This window comes from Colossoma macropomum, unplaced genomic scaffold (genome assembly GCF_904425465.1).
Source record: "Colossoma macropomum unplaced genomic scaffold, Colossoma_macropomum, whole genome shotgun sequence".
In the NCBI taxonomy this organism is placed as follows: Eukaryota; Metazoa; Chordata; class Actinopteri; order Characiformes; family Serrasalmidae; genus Colossoma; species Colossoma macropomum.
The window spans coordinates 5,388,515-5,408,435 of NW_023494797.1; the positions used below are offsets into that span (position 1 = coordinate 5,388,515).

At 39.3% G+C, this 19,921-nt stretch overlaps 1 protein-coding gene across 1 annotated transcript in view; it reads left to right on the forward strand.

Annotated features, from left to right (window-relative positions):
- Positions 1 to 19,921, forward strand: part of fam189a1 (family with sequence similarity 189 member A1) — a 260,106-nt gene that overhangs the window by 227,985 nt on the left and 12,200 nt on the right. The window contains exons 6-7 of the mRNA XM_036584533.1: positions 4,688 to 4,848; positions 10,099 to 10,234. Of these exons, the coding sequence (XP_036440426.1) occupies positions 4,688 to 4,848; positions 10,099 to 10,234 (297 nt within the window). The remainder of the gene's footprint in view (positions 1 to 4,687; positions 4,849 to 10,098; positions 10,235 to 19,921) is intronic.

Genomic DNA, 19,921 nt, shown 5'->3' on the forward strand with positions numbered 1-19,921 from the left:
AATTCTCTTTTCTGTAGCAGTCAGTTAAAAAAGTGGATGATGTTGCTGCCTTGGAAATGGGACATTGGTGGTTCAAAGTCCTGGTAAAGCAATAGCACTCTCTTCTAACTGTATTATTTTGTCTTTTTCTTACCTTACATTTGCCTTCCTCTGAAACATGATTAGACTGTCTCTCTGGATAAAAGCGCATGCCGTATGCTGTAAACTTCAGTCTTTTTTTATTTCTTTGAACACCTGCACCCCAAAATAATAAAACGAGTGTATGGATTCTTAACATCAGGTTCCGTAACACATTATAATATCTGTTCAGTTACCAGTTAGCTAAAAATAACTTACTATATAAAATTCACACTACATATAAAATTATTTTGGTAACACTTCCTATAAATCCTGTGTTCATAATGCTTCATAAATGCATTTATAAGGCATTATAGATGCCTATAGATTCTATTATACTCATAAGAGCTTATAATACTGGCATAAGCTTGTAGAATTGCTCATAAATAGTTATAATAACATGTGCAACACTTAAAAAAGCAAGAGCACATGGCTTCATAACATCAGGTTCTGTAGCACATTATAATATCTGTTCAGCTACCAGTTAGCTAAACATAAATTACTCTATAAAATTCACACTACATATAAAATTATTTTGGTAACGCTTCCTATAAATCCTGTATTCATAAATGCATTTATAAGGCATTATATGGCGTACATAGGAGCTTATAATACTGGCATAAGCTTGTAGAATTGCTCATAAAATATAAATTGTTATAGTAACATGTGTAACACTTTATAAAGCAAGAGCAAATGGCTTCATAACATCAGGTTCTGTAACACATTATAATATCTGTTCAGTTAGCCAAAGATACATGACTCTGTAAAATTCACACTACATATAAAAATAATTTTGTTAACACTTCCTATAAATTCTGTGTTCGTAATGCTTCATACATGCATTCATAAGGTGTACAAGAGTTTATAATACCTGGCATAAGCTTGTATAATTGCTCATAAGTAGATATAATAACATGCATAACACTTTATAAGGCAAGAGTGAACTGCTTCATAACATCAGGCTCTGTTACACATTAGAATATCTGTTCAGTTAGCAATTAGCTAAACATAAATTACTCTATAAAATTCACACAACCTGTAAAAATGATTTTGGTAACACTTCCTATGAATCCTATATTCATAATGCTTCATTGTATATTGTGTAATGTATTCATAAGGCATGACATGGCATTTATAATACCTGGCATAAGCTTGTATAATTGCTCTTAAGTACTTATAATTACATACAAAAGACTTTATAAAGCAAGAAAATATGGCTTCATAAAGTCAGGTTCCATAGCACATTATATCTGTTCAGTTACCAGTTAGCTAAACATAAATTACTCTATAAAATTCACACAACCTATAAAAAATATTTTGGTAACACTTCCTATAAATCCTGCATTCATAATGCTCCAGAAATGCATACATAAGGCATTATATGGCATACATAAGAGTTTATAATACCTGGCATAAGCTTGTATAATTGCTCATAAATAGTTATAATAACATGCATAACACTTTATAAAGCAAGAGCACATTGTTTCATGACATCAAGTTCCGTCCAGATATTATTGTGTGCTATGAAACCTAATGTTATAAAGTCAAATTGTCTTGCTTTATAATGTGTTATGCATGTAATTATAACTACATATAGGCAATTATAAAGGCTTATGCCAGGCATTACAAGGCATGATGCATGCCATATAACACCTCATAAATACATTTATGAAGCATTGTGAATGCAGGATTCATAAGAAGTGTTAGAGAAAACTTTAATAAAGCTGGTGGAAGAAGTGTGTGTGTGTGTGTGTGTGTGTGTGTGTGTGTGTGTGAGTGTGTGTGTGCGTGTGTGTGTGTGTGTGTGTGTGTGTGTGTGAGTGAGCGATTGGTCTGGGTGATATTAGCATGCCTGTGGCTGCGCGGTTCGCTGGAGCAGGAGGGGGATTAGTTTCGTCTCAGGGCGCAGGGTGGCAATGCGAAAAATCACCACGGCTACCAGCGCCACACTCTCTGCACAAAGACAATGCAGTTTAAAGCACACAGAGCAGAGCACAGCCCACGACAAGCTGTTGGCTTTTCCACCTGTAATCACACTGCATGCTGCTTTGATCATTACAGTAGTAATATAGTGAACTTACATCTAATGCTTCTTCACCCTTACAGGTCTAGAGATACTGTTGTTGTTTGCTATGTATTCAAATTACACCATTATTCACATAATTACATAAATAATGGTGTAGTTATATACTTATTTACATTTTGTATTGTGCATTTTGCATCAGTTTTGAGTCTGCACTTTTTCTGTCTCTCTTTTCACTTTCTTTTTGTCCCCCTCTTTCTTTTCCTCAAACTGACTTTCCTTTTAGATTGTCACCCTCCTCTCTTCTCGCTCTTTCCCTATCTCTCCTTTTGTCATTCTCTCTTTCTCTCATATCAACTTCCAGACCTGTCTCCCTCTCTCTCTTTCCTCTCTGTCTATCTGTTCCTCTGTCTCCCTCTTTCTCTTTTACTCATTTTGTCTCTCTCTCGCTCTCTTGATCTCTCACTCTCTTTCTCTCCGCCTTTCCCCTCTCTATCTGTCTCTCGTCTCCCTCTGTTTCTCTTTCTCTCACATTCTGTTTCTCTGTCTCTCTGTCTACCTCTCTCTCTCTCTCTCTCTATTTGTCTCTCATCTGAATTCTCTCTGTCTCTCCCTGTCTATTTATCTTTCACCTGGATTATCTCTCTCTCTTTGTCTCTCTCTTGATCTCTTACTCTGTCTCTTTCTCTCCACCTCTTCACTCAGTCTCTCTCAGTTTCTCACTCTGTTTCTTTGTCTGTCTTTTCCCTCTCATCTGGATTCTCTCACTCTCTCTCTCCGTCTCTCTCTGTCTTTTTCTCTTTTTATGGATTCTTTCTCTCTCTCTCTCTCTCTCTCTCTCTCTCTCTCTCTCTCTCTCCCTCTCTCTGTCTCATTATTGGGGTAGAGGAATGTGAGCCTCGGCTGTGTTTTTAAAACAGAGAGGCACAAGAGATTAAATGTGGGTGTGTGTGTGTGTGTGTGTGTGTGTGTGTGTGTGTGTGTGTGAGTGTGAGAGAGAGAGAGGGAGAGAGAGAGAGAGAGAGAGAGTTCAGGGGTCAGACAGCAGGAGTAGCAAAAGACCCTCGCTCACCCACAGCCCACTCGTCCTGCCACCTGAAACACAAATGAAAAGGGCTTTCAGGGTGTACAATTAAAGCTTCAATAAGTAATAATAATAATAATTATAAGCAACAATTTTTTTGTTCAGAGTGGTGAAATATTACAAAACGTAATAACTTTATTTTTATGATCCACTCCAGGTGATTGGTAGATGTCAACTTTACCTTCAACTTGCATATAAATTTAAAATTCAATTGAATTTCATTTATTTAGTGCTTTTTACAGTTGTTGTTGTCAGGCAGCTTTACAGACATTCAGGCCTAAGCCCCAAGAGAGCAAGCCAAGTACAACAATGGCTGTGTTTACATGCAAAGATTTTTGCCAGTCTGATTCAATATGTTTCGATTATAGATTAAGACTGAGGTGTTTTATGTTCTCTACTCAACAATCTGATGGAAGACCTCCGTTTACATGCACGCTACAAGTAATCAAAATTACGTGCATGCATAGAGTACCACTTGTACAGTGTAAACGTTACCATGACTACGAGCATAGCATGAGTCCAGTCAGCGTGAGAATGTAATCAGATACAGGCGTTTACATGGTTATTTTTCTTGCATTTAATGGATTATTTACAGGATTACCCACCTCGTTCAATCGGATAGAAATTGTTTTCCTTATGGCCTCATTTAGACTAGTGGAGGTGTATACATGGACGTATTCTATTCTGATTGAGCTTTAACAAATTACCTGGTCAAACTGTCTGTTTATTGCTTTGCTATCTGGTGGGTTCCCCTTTTGGGTCTTTGTTCCTCTTGGGGACTAGTCTGGATGTGAATACATGGACACACTCTATTCTGATTGAGCTATTAGTTGGATTATTAGGCTGCATGTAAACATGGCTAGTGAAAAGGAAAACTCCGTGAGAGCAAGAGGAAGAAACACCAAGAGGAACCAAGACCCAAAAGGGGAACCCACCAAGAGGCCATATCATGAAAAACTGGATTTTCTTTTTTTTTAAATGTAATAGTTCGATTGTACTGTATAAACGTTGTTGAAGTTTCAAAATGTAACATTTACTCCCCAGTCTGTACAGTTCATATATGGAGCCTAAGCTGCAAGAACAGGCCATTTTTAACTCACTGTTTTTGTGATGTCATGAAAACCAACATATTTATGTATATTCACCTCTTCAGCCTACAGCAGTTTAGCTCTGCCCATACATGCTAAAGTTATAAGGAGCATTTTAGCCTGGACTGTGTTTTGAATGAGGTACAATACAGGCAAGCCACTCAGAACACAGGTCATTTTCATATTGTCTTAAGGGCACAGTAACAAAAACAGCTTGTTAAATTCTAAGGAATAAAGAGAGGTTTGGTCATGTATAAATGAATATTATGGTACAAAAAACACACAAATGTTGTAAGTAGAGCTAAGAGAAAAAAATAAAAATGTAGAATATGAGTTATTTAGTAAAAAGTGAATCTGTGTGTTGTCTGGTTGCAGTTCATGCCGCACAGAGCGCGGGCCCTGAGCGCTGACTGCATGACTCCTCATGGCACCATCCTTCACCAGACGCTGGACTTCGACGAGTTCATCCCACCCATCCCCCCGCCCCCATACTACCCCCCAGAGTACACCTGCACCCCGGTGTTGGAGGGCCAGAGGTACGGTAACTTAGAAAAAACATGCACATACCCTCAGACATACAGTACACATACAGTATGTGTACACACACAGTACCAGTCAAGTGTTTGGACACCTAATCATGCTAAATATATGATCTCTTTTTCCATATTACAGTGTAATAGTGAAGGCATTACAACTATGAAATAACTGATGACCAAATTTGATATATTGTGGTTTCTTCAAAGTAGCCCCCCCTTTGCCTCAATGCAGTTTTATACACTGTTGTGGGATTTGACCACTTATAGATTCATTGATCATTTTTGATAACAGCCTTTTTTTGTTTTTAAAAACTCAAGCTCAAAAAGACCACAAGGCTTTGTTGCCCCCTCTGGCAAAAATGTTAACTGTCCATAAATAACTATGAAAGTTCTGTAATATTAAATTTATAAAACATTTTCCTTTTGTGTCTTGGCATATTTTACAGGGAAAGGGAGAAACATAGCTGAGTGTTCTGCTTGATAGCAGATGACGGTGGGGGGGCTATAGTCACTATATATATATATGTAGGGCTATATGTTTTGATGGAAAATTTCAGAAAAACAAGAATTTTGTCTTTTAAATTATGATATGATGATTTGGAGAGAGAGAGTTGAACTAATAAAGTAACAAAAGTCTATTTTGATTTCAAGTTGACCCTAAATAATAAAAACATTGATATTTATCAACAATTATTTTCTAATTTGTTGATTTTTCAACTTGTGATTTCTCTTCAGTGAGTGTTATGAGTAACACTTGTTGGATTAAGTCTTTATGAATGTCTGTATAGGTTTATGTTAATTGTACATTGAGGTACACACTTAAAAAAGGTTCTTCAAGGGTTCTTTAGTAAAGAAAATGATTCTAGATAGAACTATATAGTTCAATGCCTTTTGAAAAGGTTCTATATAGCACCAAAGGGTTCTGCTATTGTTACAGGCTTGACATTGTAACAATAGAAGAACGCTTTTTGGTGCTATACAGAACCATTTTCAAAAGGTTCTAAATAGAATCACAACACATTTGCCATCAATCTGAAGAACTCTTTAACGATGCAAAGAACCCTTTAGTCATGGAAAGGGTTCTTTGAGTGTTCATGGTTCTATATAGAACCATTTTCTTTACTAAAGAAACCACTGAAGAACCATCTTTTTTAAGAGTGTATGATTCTGGAATCTAAGGAACGACCATGTGTGAGCTCCACTGATAACCACAACAGAAACATCATTTCAGTTGACACTGTCCCTGATGTGGTTGCGTCTGATGTGTTACTCTTTGAGCCAGATTGGGCTACAATGTAAATTAGCCTAAGGTTAGCAGCTGCCCAGACAGTCCACATTGTAGAGCAGCTGTGTCCGTGGCCCAGCGTAAATCCACCATCAATTCTGCCAGTGTCGCACGCTCGCCCTGTGTCTGCTTGTAAAAACCTGCTGATGAGGCGCTTTGGCCTCAGGCCATGCTTGCATGCCAATGAAGCCCTAAATACAGTATAAGCATATGAGCCTGTGCACATATACTGCTAGCTACAAATCACCTGCTTAGCATGACATCATGAAGCACTGGGAGATTGATGGGGACAGTATGTTATACCCTGATACCCTGAAGCAAGCCAGGAGAGGAGTTTAATTAAAAAGATGGGATACTTCAGTGGGTTTGATATCTGGGGAAAAAGAATCTGGTGGATTTTACGTCCTCAATTTTGATTTTTCAGCCATCTGTTGAAGCAAAAAATCTAATTTTCCCCTTACCTCATATGTAAATCAGCCAAGGCCTGTTTGGTTTGAAAAGGTTTTAGGATTTATGAGCTAGAAGGGTAACACAGCTAACAAAATAACTTAAGCTTATAGCCCACTCTAATACCCTTGGTATGTAGAGGAATGAGGTAGATGCAGCTCAACACAAAGGTGTCACCCTCCCTATTAAGGGTCTCTTTTAATAAACTTAAAGTGCTCTTCTGAATCAACACAATAATGCCTCAAAAATTTTAGTCTTTTTCTTATTCCTCATCTCTGTGTCTCATCTCTCTTCCTTTTAGCTGGCAGGGTACTTCAAACAATGAAAGAACTTAATAAAATTGAACTACCACCAAACACGATGTAGTACATATACTTAAGAAGAGCTCATTGCATGTCTTTCTGACTGTTAGCACTGCTAGAGGCCACTCTATGCAGTGAAGCAGACAACCATCTCAAAGCCAAGGATGCAGTCACGGAAGGCTCGATTTCTTGGCTGTTACGTCACTGAAGGCTGTTCTCTTTGTAGAATTGCTTGAATGTGGCAGAAAAATGCATCCTTCATTTCTAAAAGTTCAAAAGGCTCAACTGGTGTATCCTTCGAGATCTTCAGTCATCCAACAATCCTTCACGTCCAGTGCAAAACAGTTTGAAAAACAGTGGAAACAGCCCCGAGTGGCGAGATGCAACACCAGAGTCTGTTCCGAAAAAAACAGCACAACAGAGGGTGTTCTCCATTTACCTGTGCAGGCTTGCTGCTTTTTAAGTAGTGGCAAAGGCAGAGAAACTTGTTTAAATTGCTTTGTTCGCAGCAATTATACCAGCTCTTATGTCAAATTATTGTGTACCCTATGTACAAGTAAAATAAGATGTTACTAGAAAATGTAGATTGTCATTTGTGGAATTAGAAAGTACATTTTAATTTTACCATTCTTTGCCAGGGTTTCCCATGACTTCCTGTATGGTGTTTGTTTGATATGACATAACTTTACCAACTGAGCCAGAGCATTCGGGCAGAAAAAGCAACATATACTGGATGGTATGATACAAGTGGAAACCATGTCCATGGACAGCACAACTGGCACGTGTTCTCAGAACAAACGGTGAAATGATTAGGACCAGTCACGGTCAGGGGAAAGTCTCAGAACAAACGGCACATTGATTAGGGCTAATCACAGTCAGGTGAAGTTCTCAGAGCAAATGGTGCAGTGATTAGGCCCACTCACAGTCAGAAGGAGGTTTCAGAACAAACGATGCAGTGGTTGGGACCAATCACAATCAGGGGGAGGTCTCAGGACAAACGATGCAGTGATTAGGACCAATCGCAGTCAGGGGGAGGTCTCAGGACAAATGACACAGTAATTAACACCAGTCAGAGTGAGGGGGAGGTCTCAGAACAAACGATGCAGTGATTAGGACCAATCACAGTCATGGGGAGGTCTCAGGACAAACGATGCAGTGATTAGGACCAATCGCAGTCAGGGGGAGGTCTCAGAACAAACGACAAAGTGATTAGGACCCATCAGATTCAGGGAAAGGTCTCAGAACAAACAACGCAATGACTAGAACCAGTCAGGGGGAGTTCTTGGAATAAACGACAGTGATTAGAACCAGTCGCAATCGGGGGGAGTTCTTGGAACAAACAATCCAGTGATTAGGACCAGTCACAGTCAGGGGGAGGTCTCAGAACAAATGATGCAGTAATTAGGACCAATCGCAGTCAGGGGGAGGTCTTAGAATGAATGATGTAATGATTAGGACCAAGCATAGTCAGGGAAAGTTCTTGGAACAAACAATGCAGTGATTAGGACCAATCGCAGTCAGAGGGAGGTCTCAGGACAAACGATGCAGTGATTAGGACCAATCGCAGTCAGAGGGAGGTCTCAGGACAAACGATGCAGTGATTAGGACCAATCGCAGTCAGAGGGAGGTCTCAGGACAAATGATGCAGTGATTAGGACCAATCGCAGTCAGGGGGAGATCTCAGAACAAACATTGGAGTGATAGGGACTAATCGCAGTCAGAGGGAGGTCTCAGGACAAACGATGCAGTGATTAGGACCAATCGCAGTCAGGGGGAGATCTCAGAACAAACATTGCAGTAATTAGGACCAATCATAGTCAGAGGGAGGTCACAGGACAAACGATGCAGTGATTAGGACCAATCGCAGTCAGGTGGAGATCTCAGAACAAACATTGCAGTGATAGGGACCAATCGCGTTCAGGTGGGGGGGTCTCAGAATAAACAATGCAGTGCTTAGGAGTTATGTTTAGGTGCACGGTGCATCACACAAACACAATCACTGCACTATTTTGGCCAAAAAGGTGTTGTTTGACTTTGAAACGTTGTTTTTGTTTGAAGTATACTATTGACTTTACGCCCCTGCATCCTACTGAGAAAAAGCACCTAATTATTAAGTGCACAGATGTACAGAGCATTACTGATTATCTGCTGGTTCGCTCAGCCCGCCTCTCCAACTTCCAGCTGACAGTAGGCCACACCCCTACTGTCACATTAGTATTGTGAAAACATGCCTCTGTGATCACACATTAGCCTCAAAGCATTTATTTTATACACTCCTAAACTACAAATGACTTTCTTGACTAATATAAATTGAGTAGAGCAACACAGGTCAGTTTGCACTTAACCTGAATGTAACAGTTTTCATAATCTCATAGGCTTATCAACTAATAATCAGGCCGTTCATGAGGTGAGTTAGAGATATGTTAGAACAAGGAAGACAGCAAACTTATTAGAAGGAGTTAGGACCTTTATTTCAAGACATGATAAACCAAGAGATACACCACACATTTCCTGTGATAAAGCGTAACTGTCTACCTGAAGACATGACAACAAATGCTCATCAGCTGGTTCTTTGTTACTACTTCATTAAGCAGTCAGTAGGGTGAACTAACCATTTTTCAGAGCGCATTTATTTTTGGATTTTACATCATAATCTTGTGCACAGCTTGTACCTGAGCATTGGGTCTATAATGTGTGTATTTTCTCATATTAATATCATATTAATGTTATCAATCCATATTAATGTCAATCAATCAATGAATTAATAAATGATGCACAACGGATTAAGATGTATAATACACACATACACGCATATATAATTCAGTGCAATATATGGTGTGCCCATCAACAGTCCAGGGCCTTGTAAAATGCATAATTCACTCTCGGTTTTGCCTAATATAGCAGTAATGAGCAGCTACGTGCTTGATAAGACTTAATAAGATCATTACAGGGGCATTATAATGCTCCCTTATACTGGAATCTTACCAAATATTTCCTTTTTAAATAAATGGCTATAATAAATTCCTACCTATTCAATTATTATTTTGAATTTCTTGCTAAAATCTAATACAATGCAAGTTTAAAAAAGGATCAAGAATAACACAGAAAACACAAAAATACACAAAACATGTGGATTATGCCTTCAACTTCAGAAAAGTAGAAATGATACATTGATACATTGTGAAAGCCTAAATAGTTGTTTCTTTCTTCCATCAGAGGCCTGCATCTAGACTTCCCTCACTCTCCCTTCAGTGCCATATATGGTGTGCCTATCAACAGCCCAGGAACCTTGTACCCGTCAGAACTACCACCACCATATGAGTCGGTGGTGGGCCAGACCCCTGCCAGCCAGGTAAGACATACTTTCATTCACTTATTCATGGTAAAACCTAGGTCACCCCATGATACGATGTAGTGAAGCTGGGAAACTGAGGCCAGTAGGGCTCCTCTCAGTCACGTGAGATGAGCTACCGTATCTTTTCAAACTACAGCTAATACAACATCACTGGACAGTTCAACATGCTTGCAAGTATCTGATAGTAAGATTAGTATTGCGCAGAGTAAAGGGGGAGAGGGAGGTCCAGGTCATCTACTGAGGGTGCGACCAGTTCTGCTCCCTTGGACTCACAGGCACGGATGGCTGTGGTATCTCCTGATGGTTGTGGCATTTGGAAGTCCTTTTTTACTACATTGGGTGAATGGGTGCCCATGCTTATGATGCAGTCTATAGTAGATGTGGTTGAATGCCTAAACATATCATTAATAGTGCACATTTCCCAAATAGTTGCCCCTTCGTTCAGGGTAATCTAAACCAATCAAAACTTCTTCCATAAAATTTTCATTCTTAAAATAATAAAAACTAATAAAAAGCAAGCAGTTTAAACTTCCTAACAAAGACTAACATATGAAAATGCTTACAATCCAGATACACTCACCTGTATCACCTAGACTCACTGCATCACCAGATAGGTATTGGCTCTGCCCTTAGGAGATAAAGATATCAATCATGTTGAGTTGCACAGGTCACACTAACTCATTTAAAGAAAAATCAGATTTACACAATTTCCCCTTATCCCAATTGTAGTAGATCAGCCAAAACATGTTTGCTGTCTGAAGGTTGCTTTTTTTAATTTTGCTTTGAAGCTACAAGGCTAACATGGAAATTTATACCTCACCAGTTAACATTGGGCAGATTTCATGCCTAAATCACACACTTGCCTCAAACTGCATTGAGTTGCTAAGCGAACTTACTACAGCTTTAAGCGCACTTGAGTCAACTAATCAAGAACTGTAGAATGCTGATTAGCTTAGGCGTGTTTAGTCTCATGGGGCCAGACATGATCTCATAACAAGAACATCTGGGGACAACCATGAGAAACTTGGGGCTAAATGTGGGTGGGACCATAAACTTATTAGGGTGGGAACAAACTCGGTCTGTAACTTCTAAATTAATCTAACACTGGCTATGTATACATGCACAGATTTTTGCCAATCCAATTGAATACAGTCCGATTACAGATTCAGACTGAGGTGTTTATATGCACTCTATTCAACAATTTGATGGAAAATCTTCGTTTATATGCTCACTACAAGTAATCCGATGCAAAATGACACGCATGCGTGGAGTAGCGCTTAGTGTAAACGTTACCATGACAGTGAACATCACGTGAGGTCCAGTCCGAGTGAGATGAGTTTCCAGTTGGCGCGCTTGTGTCTTAATTGCTTTAAAATGATGTCAGACTAAGAAAAACGTCCTTCTCATGAGCTTATAAAGGAAGCGGTGAGAGGAAGACGTCGTGTTCTGAGACTCATAAGCTGGAAGTCCGTCCCACCGCCGTCTTTTAAAGATCAGAGCATAAACTTCGTCTCCTCTGCAGACCAGTTTCTGCTCCGCCATGCTGAACGGTATAAACTTTCGCCATGACGCGACGCACATGCGCAGAACATACTTACACGTTCCGATTGGAATGTAATCGGATTCAGGCGTTTACATGGCTATTATTCTTCTATTTAACGGATTATTTAGAGGTTTACCCACCTCGTTCAATCGGATAGAAATTGTATTCCGAATGGCCTCAATCGGACTAGACTATTCCGATTGAGGTGTTTACATGGACGTATTCTATTCCGATTGAGCTATTAGTCGGATTATTAACGGATTATCAGGCTGCATCTAAACGTGGCTACTACGTGAAAGCAGAGCTTAAAGTAAAGGGTAATGGTGTGCTCATCAGCATTGCTGGGCAGACAACAAGCCTGCCGTTAGCCCATGGATGTAACATAAGTTAGCATGAAGAGCCCCCCAGAAAACTCCAGTGAAGCATGTAGATGTGTCATGTGTGCAGAGGACACGTTACATGCAACAAAAATAAACATTACCTCTTGCAAAGGATAAACATTTCCATTGGCTAACAATTTCGCTAGCTAGCCAGCTTGTTTTGCTTGTGTTATTGATGATTCCAGATGTTAAAAATACAAAGACTAGAGGAATTTGGTTCGACTAGAGGACTAGAGGAATTCCTGGTTGCCTTGAAATTTTGAGTTCATTGAACTTGCAATAATACGTTTTAAATGTAAAACACTATTAGAAGTTCAACTAACTCAAAACTCAAAAAAAGGCAAACAGGGTTGCAACATTAAGTTAAAGCATTGTGTCATTTTTTTACAGTGTATAAAATGCACTGCCTGTTTTAGAGAAGGTGTCATGAACAACAAACTAACCAGCAGAACTAGCCATTGCTGGCTAGTTTGATAAAAATGTGCATGATTTACAAAACTGAAAGTGAACTGGAATTTTCTTCTCGTACGTTTGCATTTACAAAAGTGTTTTTATTGTGTTTAACTACTTTTTTTATTGTACACAGTTTTATGACATTAAGAAAGCTGCAGTTGTGCTATTCCTTTTATCTCAGCACTGCCATCTCTGTGGAGAGGTGTGAACTGTTTTCACAGCAGGGTGTTCTCAACCCTCCCCTGTCACCCCTTACTGCTCGCTAGCAGCTCAAGAGCCAACAGCCTCCTTAATCTGCTCACAGAGTTATTGGAAAAAAATACTTTATTTGATGATGTTAATTAACAATATCTTAGTTGATTTCTGGTCCACTGATGGAATGGCCACTAGGGGGCCTACAGAAAGAGGAAATCTGCCTCAATATAAGTGGATCAGATTTGTTAGTTTAAACATAAAGCCAGCCTCACATATCCTCCAGCTTTTGTTTCATTGTTAATCTTCTCACTTGCTTGTGAGCACTCAGCAGACGCATTTCCACTCTTGTAATTGTACACGGATAACGAAAACATCCGTTTACCCTTGTGTTAGAGGGGAACTCCTCCGAGTTTACAAAATGACTTAATCATTCAGTGGTTTAGATGTAAACAAAATCATTTAGAGTGGGGTGAAATGCACCTTACTATTCAAAACTGATCACCGTTGTAGGGATGTAAGTTCACTGGTCATTTTGGATAGCAGATAAAATGGTGATATTTGTAGTGTAGACATAACGACATCTGGTTCCGAGTACTATAATGGTGATAAATTCTGGTTCATTAAATTTCTCTAGAAAGGCACATTTCACACCAAATCACTCTGAATGATTTTGTTTACATCTAAACCACTGAATGATTAAGTAATTTTGCAAAATCGGTGGAGTTCCCCTTCAAATGCGGTCAAGATCCGTCTCCAACCACCTCCAAATGTGGTTTGCATGATCTGCTCGTAAAACGCTCACTATGCGTCTTGGTTGTGTTCACACCAGGCTTTTCATGTGGTCAAGTGAAATACGAACGTGATCTCATCTCCAAAAATGCATGTTGATGCAAGGTGTAAACAGGCCTTGAGTCTATCCACTTCCCTTTTGTTTAATCTATGAGATATTCTTGTTAATTAAGATGAAACACAGGCATTGTATACCATTCACGTCAGTCTTTGGAATAATAAAGCGGAGAAAAACCACAAAAAAGTCAGTACACAAAGCTCGTCTTCTGAGACTTGCGGCTGGGAAATGATTTTTGTCCTGGTCCATTCGAGTATGAAGGAGATTCAATTATCAGTGTATGAGTGTGTGTGTGTGAGAGAGAGAGAGAGAGGCAGAGAGAGAGACAGAGAGACAGAGGGAGAGAGAGAAACTGCAGTGTTGTAATAAATGGCTCTCATTAATGACACTAGGAGATTTCCCTCTCCAGTTGACCCCATTCGTTAGTGACCTCTGAAGGCCTAATCTTAGAGAGCACCCAGCTCATGTCACATGTAATGGCACATAAAAAGTATGATGACAGTTTCATTTCTGCGAGGTCCGTGGACAACGGAGCCTCGTATTGCCAATACATCACCGACATTACGGGCGACTGTGGCGGAGTCTTGTTCATGCAGGCATTCCTCTGTCCCTGCCGCTATTTATGAGAGTGCTGCTGTCATGTGCATATCCAGTCCTCCGAAAGTGTTACTCCTTTTCAATTACTCCCATTCATCTGAGAAAGGCTCCGCTCTTCAAGAGCTCTTCTTGTGCACTCGAGGGTAAGGGGAAAAAAAAAATTAATCCAAGTGGCTTTTGTAATGGGTTATAATTTTCGGCGCAGCAGCTGTGTGGTCAGGAGGAATTACGTTCCGCCGGAGAAAGGAAGAAAGACAGAAATAAGCTTCCTCGTCGAGAGTGAGGGCCCACTTTTCCATGATGATTTTCTTCTGACTGGCTCGGCGAAAAGCAAGAAGAGTGACAAAGGGCACTCACAGTCCACTCCGTGTCCATCGCCTAGCTGGTGATTCAACGCTGTTTTGAAGATTTGTTTTGCTACCAAGAAGGAATTCTCTAAGAGTGGAAATCACAACAGGCCTGTTGAAACTGATGTAAATCTTTGATCTTGCCATGGAAGAGACTCAGGAGACCGGGCCTCTCAGAAGTGATTATTTTATTCAACAGAGCGCTCTGTCCATCCCTGCCACCAACACCCAGTCTAAACAGAAGTTCAGACAGCTCTTATATCTTCATCAACTCCCCCCAGGACCCTTGGTACCGTTGTAAAAGACCCAAGTCAGCGTTCTCATACAAATGGATCCTGTTTGAGTTGGGTGGGACTAACTTAGGCGCAGGTGACGTCAGATCTGCCAAAGTACCAATCAGGGTTAGCAACATGAATACATCAGCTACTCGCGGTCCTCTCCACATAAAGTGACTGATCTCCCGCTGAGTCCCAGATAAAACTCCCAGCAAGTATTGAAGCTTTTCTAAATTTGGTTGATAGTGTAGCTAGACGCTGCTTCCTACCTGAGTTAACCACTTGTTGCTGGATCCTGTTATAAGCGATTAACTGCATTTATGATAGCATGATATATATATATATATATATATATATATATATAACCCCACTGTTCTGGTCCCTCAATAAGGCAAGTGCAACAAGAAGTTGGTTCTGAGCTTTTACTGGAATCACGCCTGCTGGAGCCTGTTTGAGTATAATCGGAGAAAATACAGCAGCTAGTCAGTATTGTGCTTCTCCACTCTAACAGCTATAAGGCATCAAAGAAATCACATCAGTTCAATATAGCATTCAGACCACATGGGGCACAGAGCTAGCATAGCTAGCTGTGGTTGAAAAATAGTTACAGCTCGTACTTAGCAACCTTTTCAATAACACAAACGAAGCAATACCAATAAAAACTAAAAACGTACATACTGTGTTACTTCAACGTACTGATTATTGCCTGAAAGTACAACAACAAAACTCATACTTAAATAGAGAGGAGAAGACATCTGAGCCTACCATATCTCTTCAGTGGGAAAACCGGACTGAACCGGACTGAGTCGGATATAGTAGGAAGTTGCTTTATAAAATACACAACACTCCCTCTGACCAGCGGGTGTTGCTGTGCGCCCATAGAAACATACGTTCGATTGTATTCTCTTTTAGAACTAATTTTGGCAAATTCTACTAAAATAAGTTTACTTAAAATAAAGTGTTATTTATTTTTCTGTTACATATATATATATATATATATATATACATATACATATATATATATATAGAGCTGTCCACCTTAACTGCAGGAATAAAATATGTTAGGGACTCCCCTACCATCAAGGCTCACAGTATTTCCCCACAGTTGTTTTGTAACAGGTGTGGCGCACAATGGGGCATGCAAGTGATTACTCTGCTGTGTCTGCAAATATGACCATGACAGCTCATAACTGGAGCTTATGTGACCGCCATTTTAGGAGCATGGCCCAGTAGTTAGCTAGCTAGCTAGCTAGCTATAGTTTACGGGTAAATGGAATATTTGCTAAATTAAACATTTTAACATGTTTTCTACACTTTTCTAGAGTTAAGGCAGTGCATAAATCAAGTAGCCACTCCCAACTCTGTTATTTTATACTGAGACTTCTTATCCTGTGCAATTCGGTCATAAACTTCACAGGCGTCCTGTGGTAAATTGGCCCTCACCTTCCCATGGGAAACTAATCCCATCAGAATAGTGCTTAATAATCTAACAGTGGGCTTAATACATACATTTTTGTAGTTAAATAATAACATGTTGATGATTTGGCCTCTACGTTTTGATGAAATACAACAAGAGTGCTGTGCAGTGTAAGGTGGGTAACAAATGGGAACTCGAGCTGTGCGAAGTCCATCACAGAATCTGGAACTAATTGCTGATTGAGATTGAGTTTAGATAGTTGTTTTGCTACTGAGGAGAAGTCTTAGAGGGAATTCTCCATTTCCAAGAGGTTCTATGGCCCTTTAGAGGTCTCTGCAAGGAATCTATTGATAGGTTGGCTGAGCAGGCAAGGAGTCAATTAATGCAACACTTTCCTACCTGCAGCTGTAGTTTAGTCTTTTAGGGAATGCAGACAGAGGTATTGATTTATAGACCAACACCAACATGAACATGCTTTTGAATTGGAAAGTGGTGTTTTTTTGGAGGAGGCATGAGCAACATTTGATGTTCAAGTCAATTTATGGAATTTGGTGTGTGTGTATATATATATATATATATATATATATATAGATATATATATATATATATATATATATATATATATATATATATAGATATTTAAATAGATAGATACTATGGACATATGTGGACACCTCCTCCTAGTTCAAGAGTGCAGGTGTTTTAGTCACACACATTGCTAACTTGCTAAACTTGGCATAGCTTTGCCACAAGTCAGTTCATTAAATTTCTGCCCTGCTAGATCTGCCCTAATCAACTGTAAATCTTGTTATTTTGAAATGGAGACGTCAAATGCTGAAATGCATAGAAATGGCGTGTCCTCTGTTGCATCACTCGCTACAGAGTTCCAAACTGCCTCTGGAAGCAACATCAACACAGGAACTGTGTGTCATGATATAGGTTTCCATGGCACCTGCTCATAAGCCTAAGATCACAATGTGCAATGGCAAGCATTGACTGGAGTGGTATAAAGTAGAGATCTGCATGGGACTGATATTTTAGTCCCGCTCTCACAAGATTTCATCCCCCTCCCGTCTGTTCCCGCAGAAAGTCTGCCCCATTTGTCTCTGTCCTGCCCAGAAACTATTTTTCTGCTAGATATTATTTATATATGCTAATCTTTAAATGATTATCATTTTACCTAGGCTATTTATTCATTTGCAACCTTTTTATGCATGTGTTGTTCTGCTCCTGTGCACACATTTGTATTCCATTTATTACTTTAAGAACTTACAGCACACTTAAAGCAAACATTTTTGCCCACAGTCTTATATGGAAACAACATTCAAGATGTCAAATGTTTAAATGAAATCTTAAAAAGAAAAGTCAATACTCAGTTTGTAAATTAAAGTGCTATATATATATATATATATATATATATATATATATATATATATATATATATATATATATAGCTCTTTATATAGTTTATATATAGTTATATATAGTTTAACACTTTATATAGTTATATATATAGTTATACACTTTATATAGTGCTGTATATATTTATATGGAAAGTCTTTCCAGAAAGTCTTCCCAGAATACTGAAGGCTATTTCAGTTGCAAAGGGGGCCAGCTTCATACTAATGCCCATGGTTTGGTAATTGGATGTCCAGCAAGCTTATATAGGTGTGATGGTCAAGTGTCCACATACTTTTGTCTGCATAGTGTAGTGGATTAGGCCACGCTTTTGTATTATTTTGTTACTGTCTTCTAGACATTACCCAAAAACATTACTATATGGTATAAAAATAAACCTGACAATTATTTCTCGAATTGGATTTGGAAAAAACATATCCTGCATGTCGTAAATCATTTTTAAACTACCGTTTTGCAACCTCTCTTTACCGCTTAGCATTAAGCAGACTGTAATTGTTACTGTACTTTTAAAACTGATGTATTTAAATGATATCATTCTCATTTATATTGTGCCTCATTAAAAAGCAGTCTGGGCTGAAACACTTATAAGTTCAGCATGTTTTATTTTTTTCCAGTTTGTTAAATTTAGCAAATAAATAAAAAGTGAGCATTAAAATCACAAAGTGTGTTGCCTGTTGAGGATGTGTTAACTTATTTTCACTTAGAAAATCAATGAAACATGAAATTTGACCATGGGCACCCAAATATTTGCATACAACTCTATCTTAAAATCTAGCTAAATGTTCCAGTCTACTGTTTGTTCTGACATTGCTCAACACAAATAAAACCATGACAACCTGTTGTTTTTCCGCTGTGTCTTCTGTAGGCTAACAGTGCATAAACCAGATTAAGATTTTGTCATATTGAATTGCTTTTTGAAAGTAGCTATAATTGAGAAATAGATTCATTGATGTTTTGATTCAGTCTAATTTTGCCTATGACCCTACACATAGACTGCTTCTCAATCCGCATACTATCATACTAAATACTATGTCTGAAATAGTAAAGGCGCTATTGGTGGTGTACTACTTTGAGGTGCCATTTAGTACACATATGCAGTGCTTACTAGAACATTAGAACCACAACCACACAGGTCTCAGATCGGTCTCAGACAGGTTTTATTATATTTCTACCTTGTTTTTCTCATTTAAACTTTGTTGGGTGTTTTACTATAATGTTCTAGTTTAGTATCATACAAAACATATTTAATATTTCACATGGTGATCCCTGGGACTTGAGTGCTTTTGATGTCATGTCGCACTTCAGTAAGGCAATACTGAGGCAAAAGATGCTGCCCTCTTGCGATCTTCTTCTCCTCCTCCAAGACGATTACAGCTGTTTTCTCAGTTTTGAGCTTACTAGTTATGATTTTTGTGGCAGAACTAGAAGAGGGTTCAACTCTGTAGCTTAATAATCGATATATCAGTGCAAGGTAAGATTTAGTATATGATCTACAATTCAAAATGAACAAAACCTTAATGCAGCTTAGCTCAGCTTAGGCCAGGTGTCTAATCTTACCCACAAAGGCCCACTGTAGTTACAAGTTTTTCATTCCAACACTGCAGGAACGCACATGATCAGTTGCTGAAGATGGAGAGCAACTGATTAAACAAGTAGAATCAGGTGTGCTTGAGCTTGTTTGGAGTGAAAGCCTGCAGTCACACCAGCCCTTTGCGGATAAGATTGGACACCCCTGGTGGAGGCCGTTAGGCCGTTGCCACTTATTTCCCATTGGCTGCAGGATAGCAGACTGACGATATGTCACACTTAATCATAAACCTGCATGCACTACAAATCATGCATATTAGCAGTCTGTTCAAGTCCCAGCGCATCAGTGTAGTTTGCAGTTTCTCTCCCCTCAAATAGGTTAATGAAGCACTCGTAAATGCAGCAAATGTGCGTCAGTAGAATGCAGTGTTGTGGAGTGCAACATTGCCCCCTGCTGGTCTGATGTTGCTAGTACTGCTCTGAGACGCGGCTGGGTCGCCAGATGTCAAGGTGCCGCAGACTCTTCAGCAGCAGATGTTCTCTTTTTGTGTTCTCCTCCTCCTGTGGTTGTTCCTAACCCTCCTCAGCCGCATGAGAGAGACACTTTCTCCCATCAGCATGTTCTGCAGGAGGTCATAAGAAGAAGCAAAGCCTTTCCTGTAGCCGAGAAGGAGAAATCAGCTT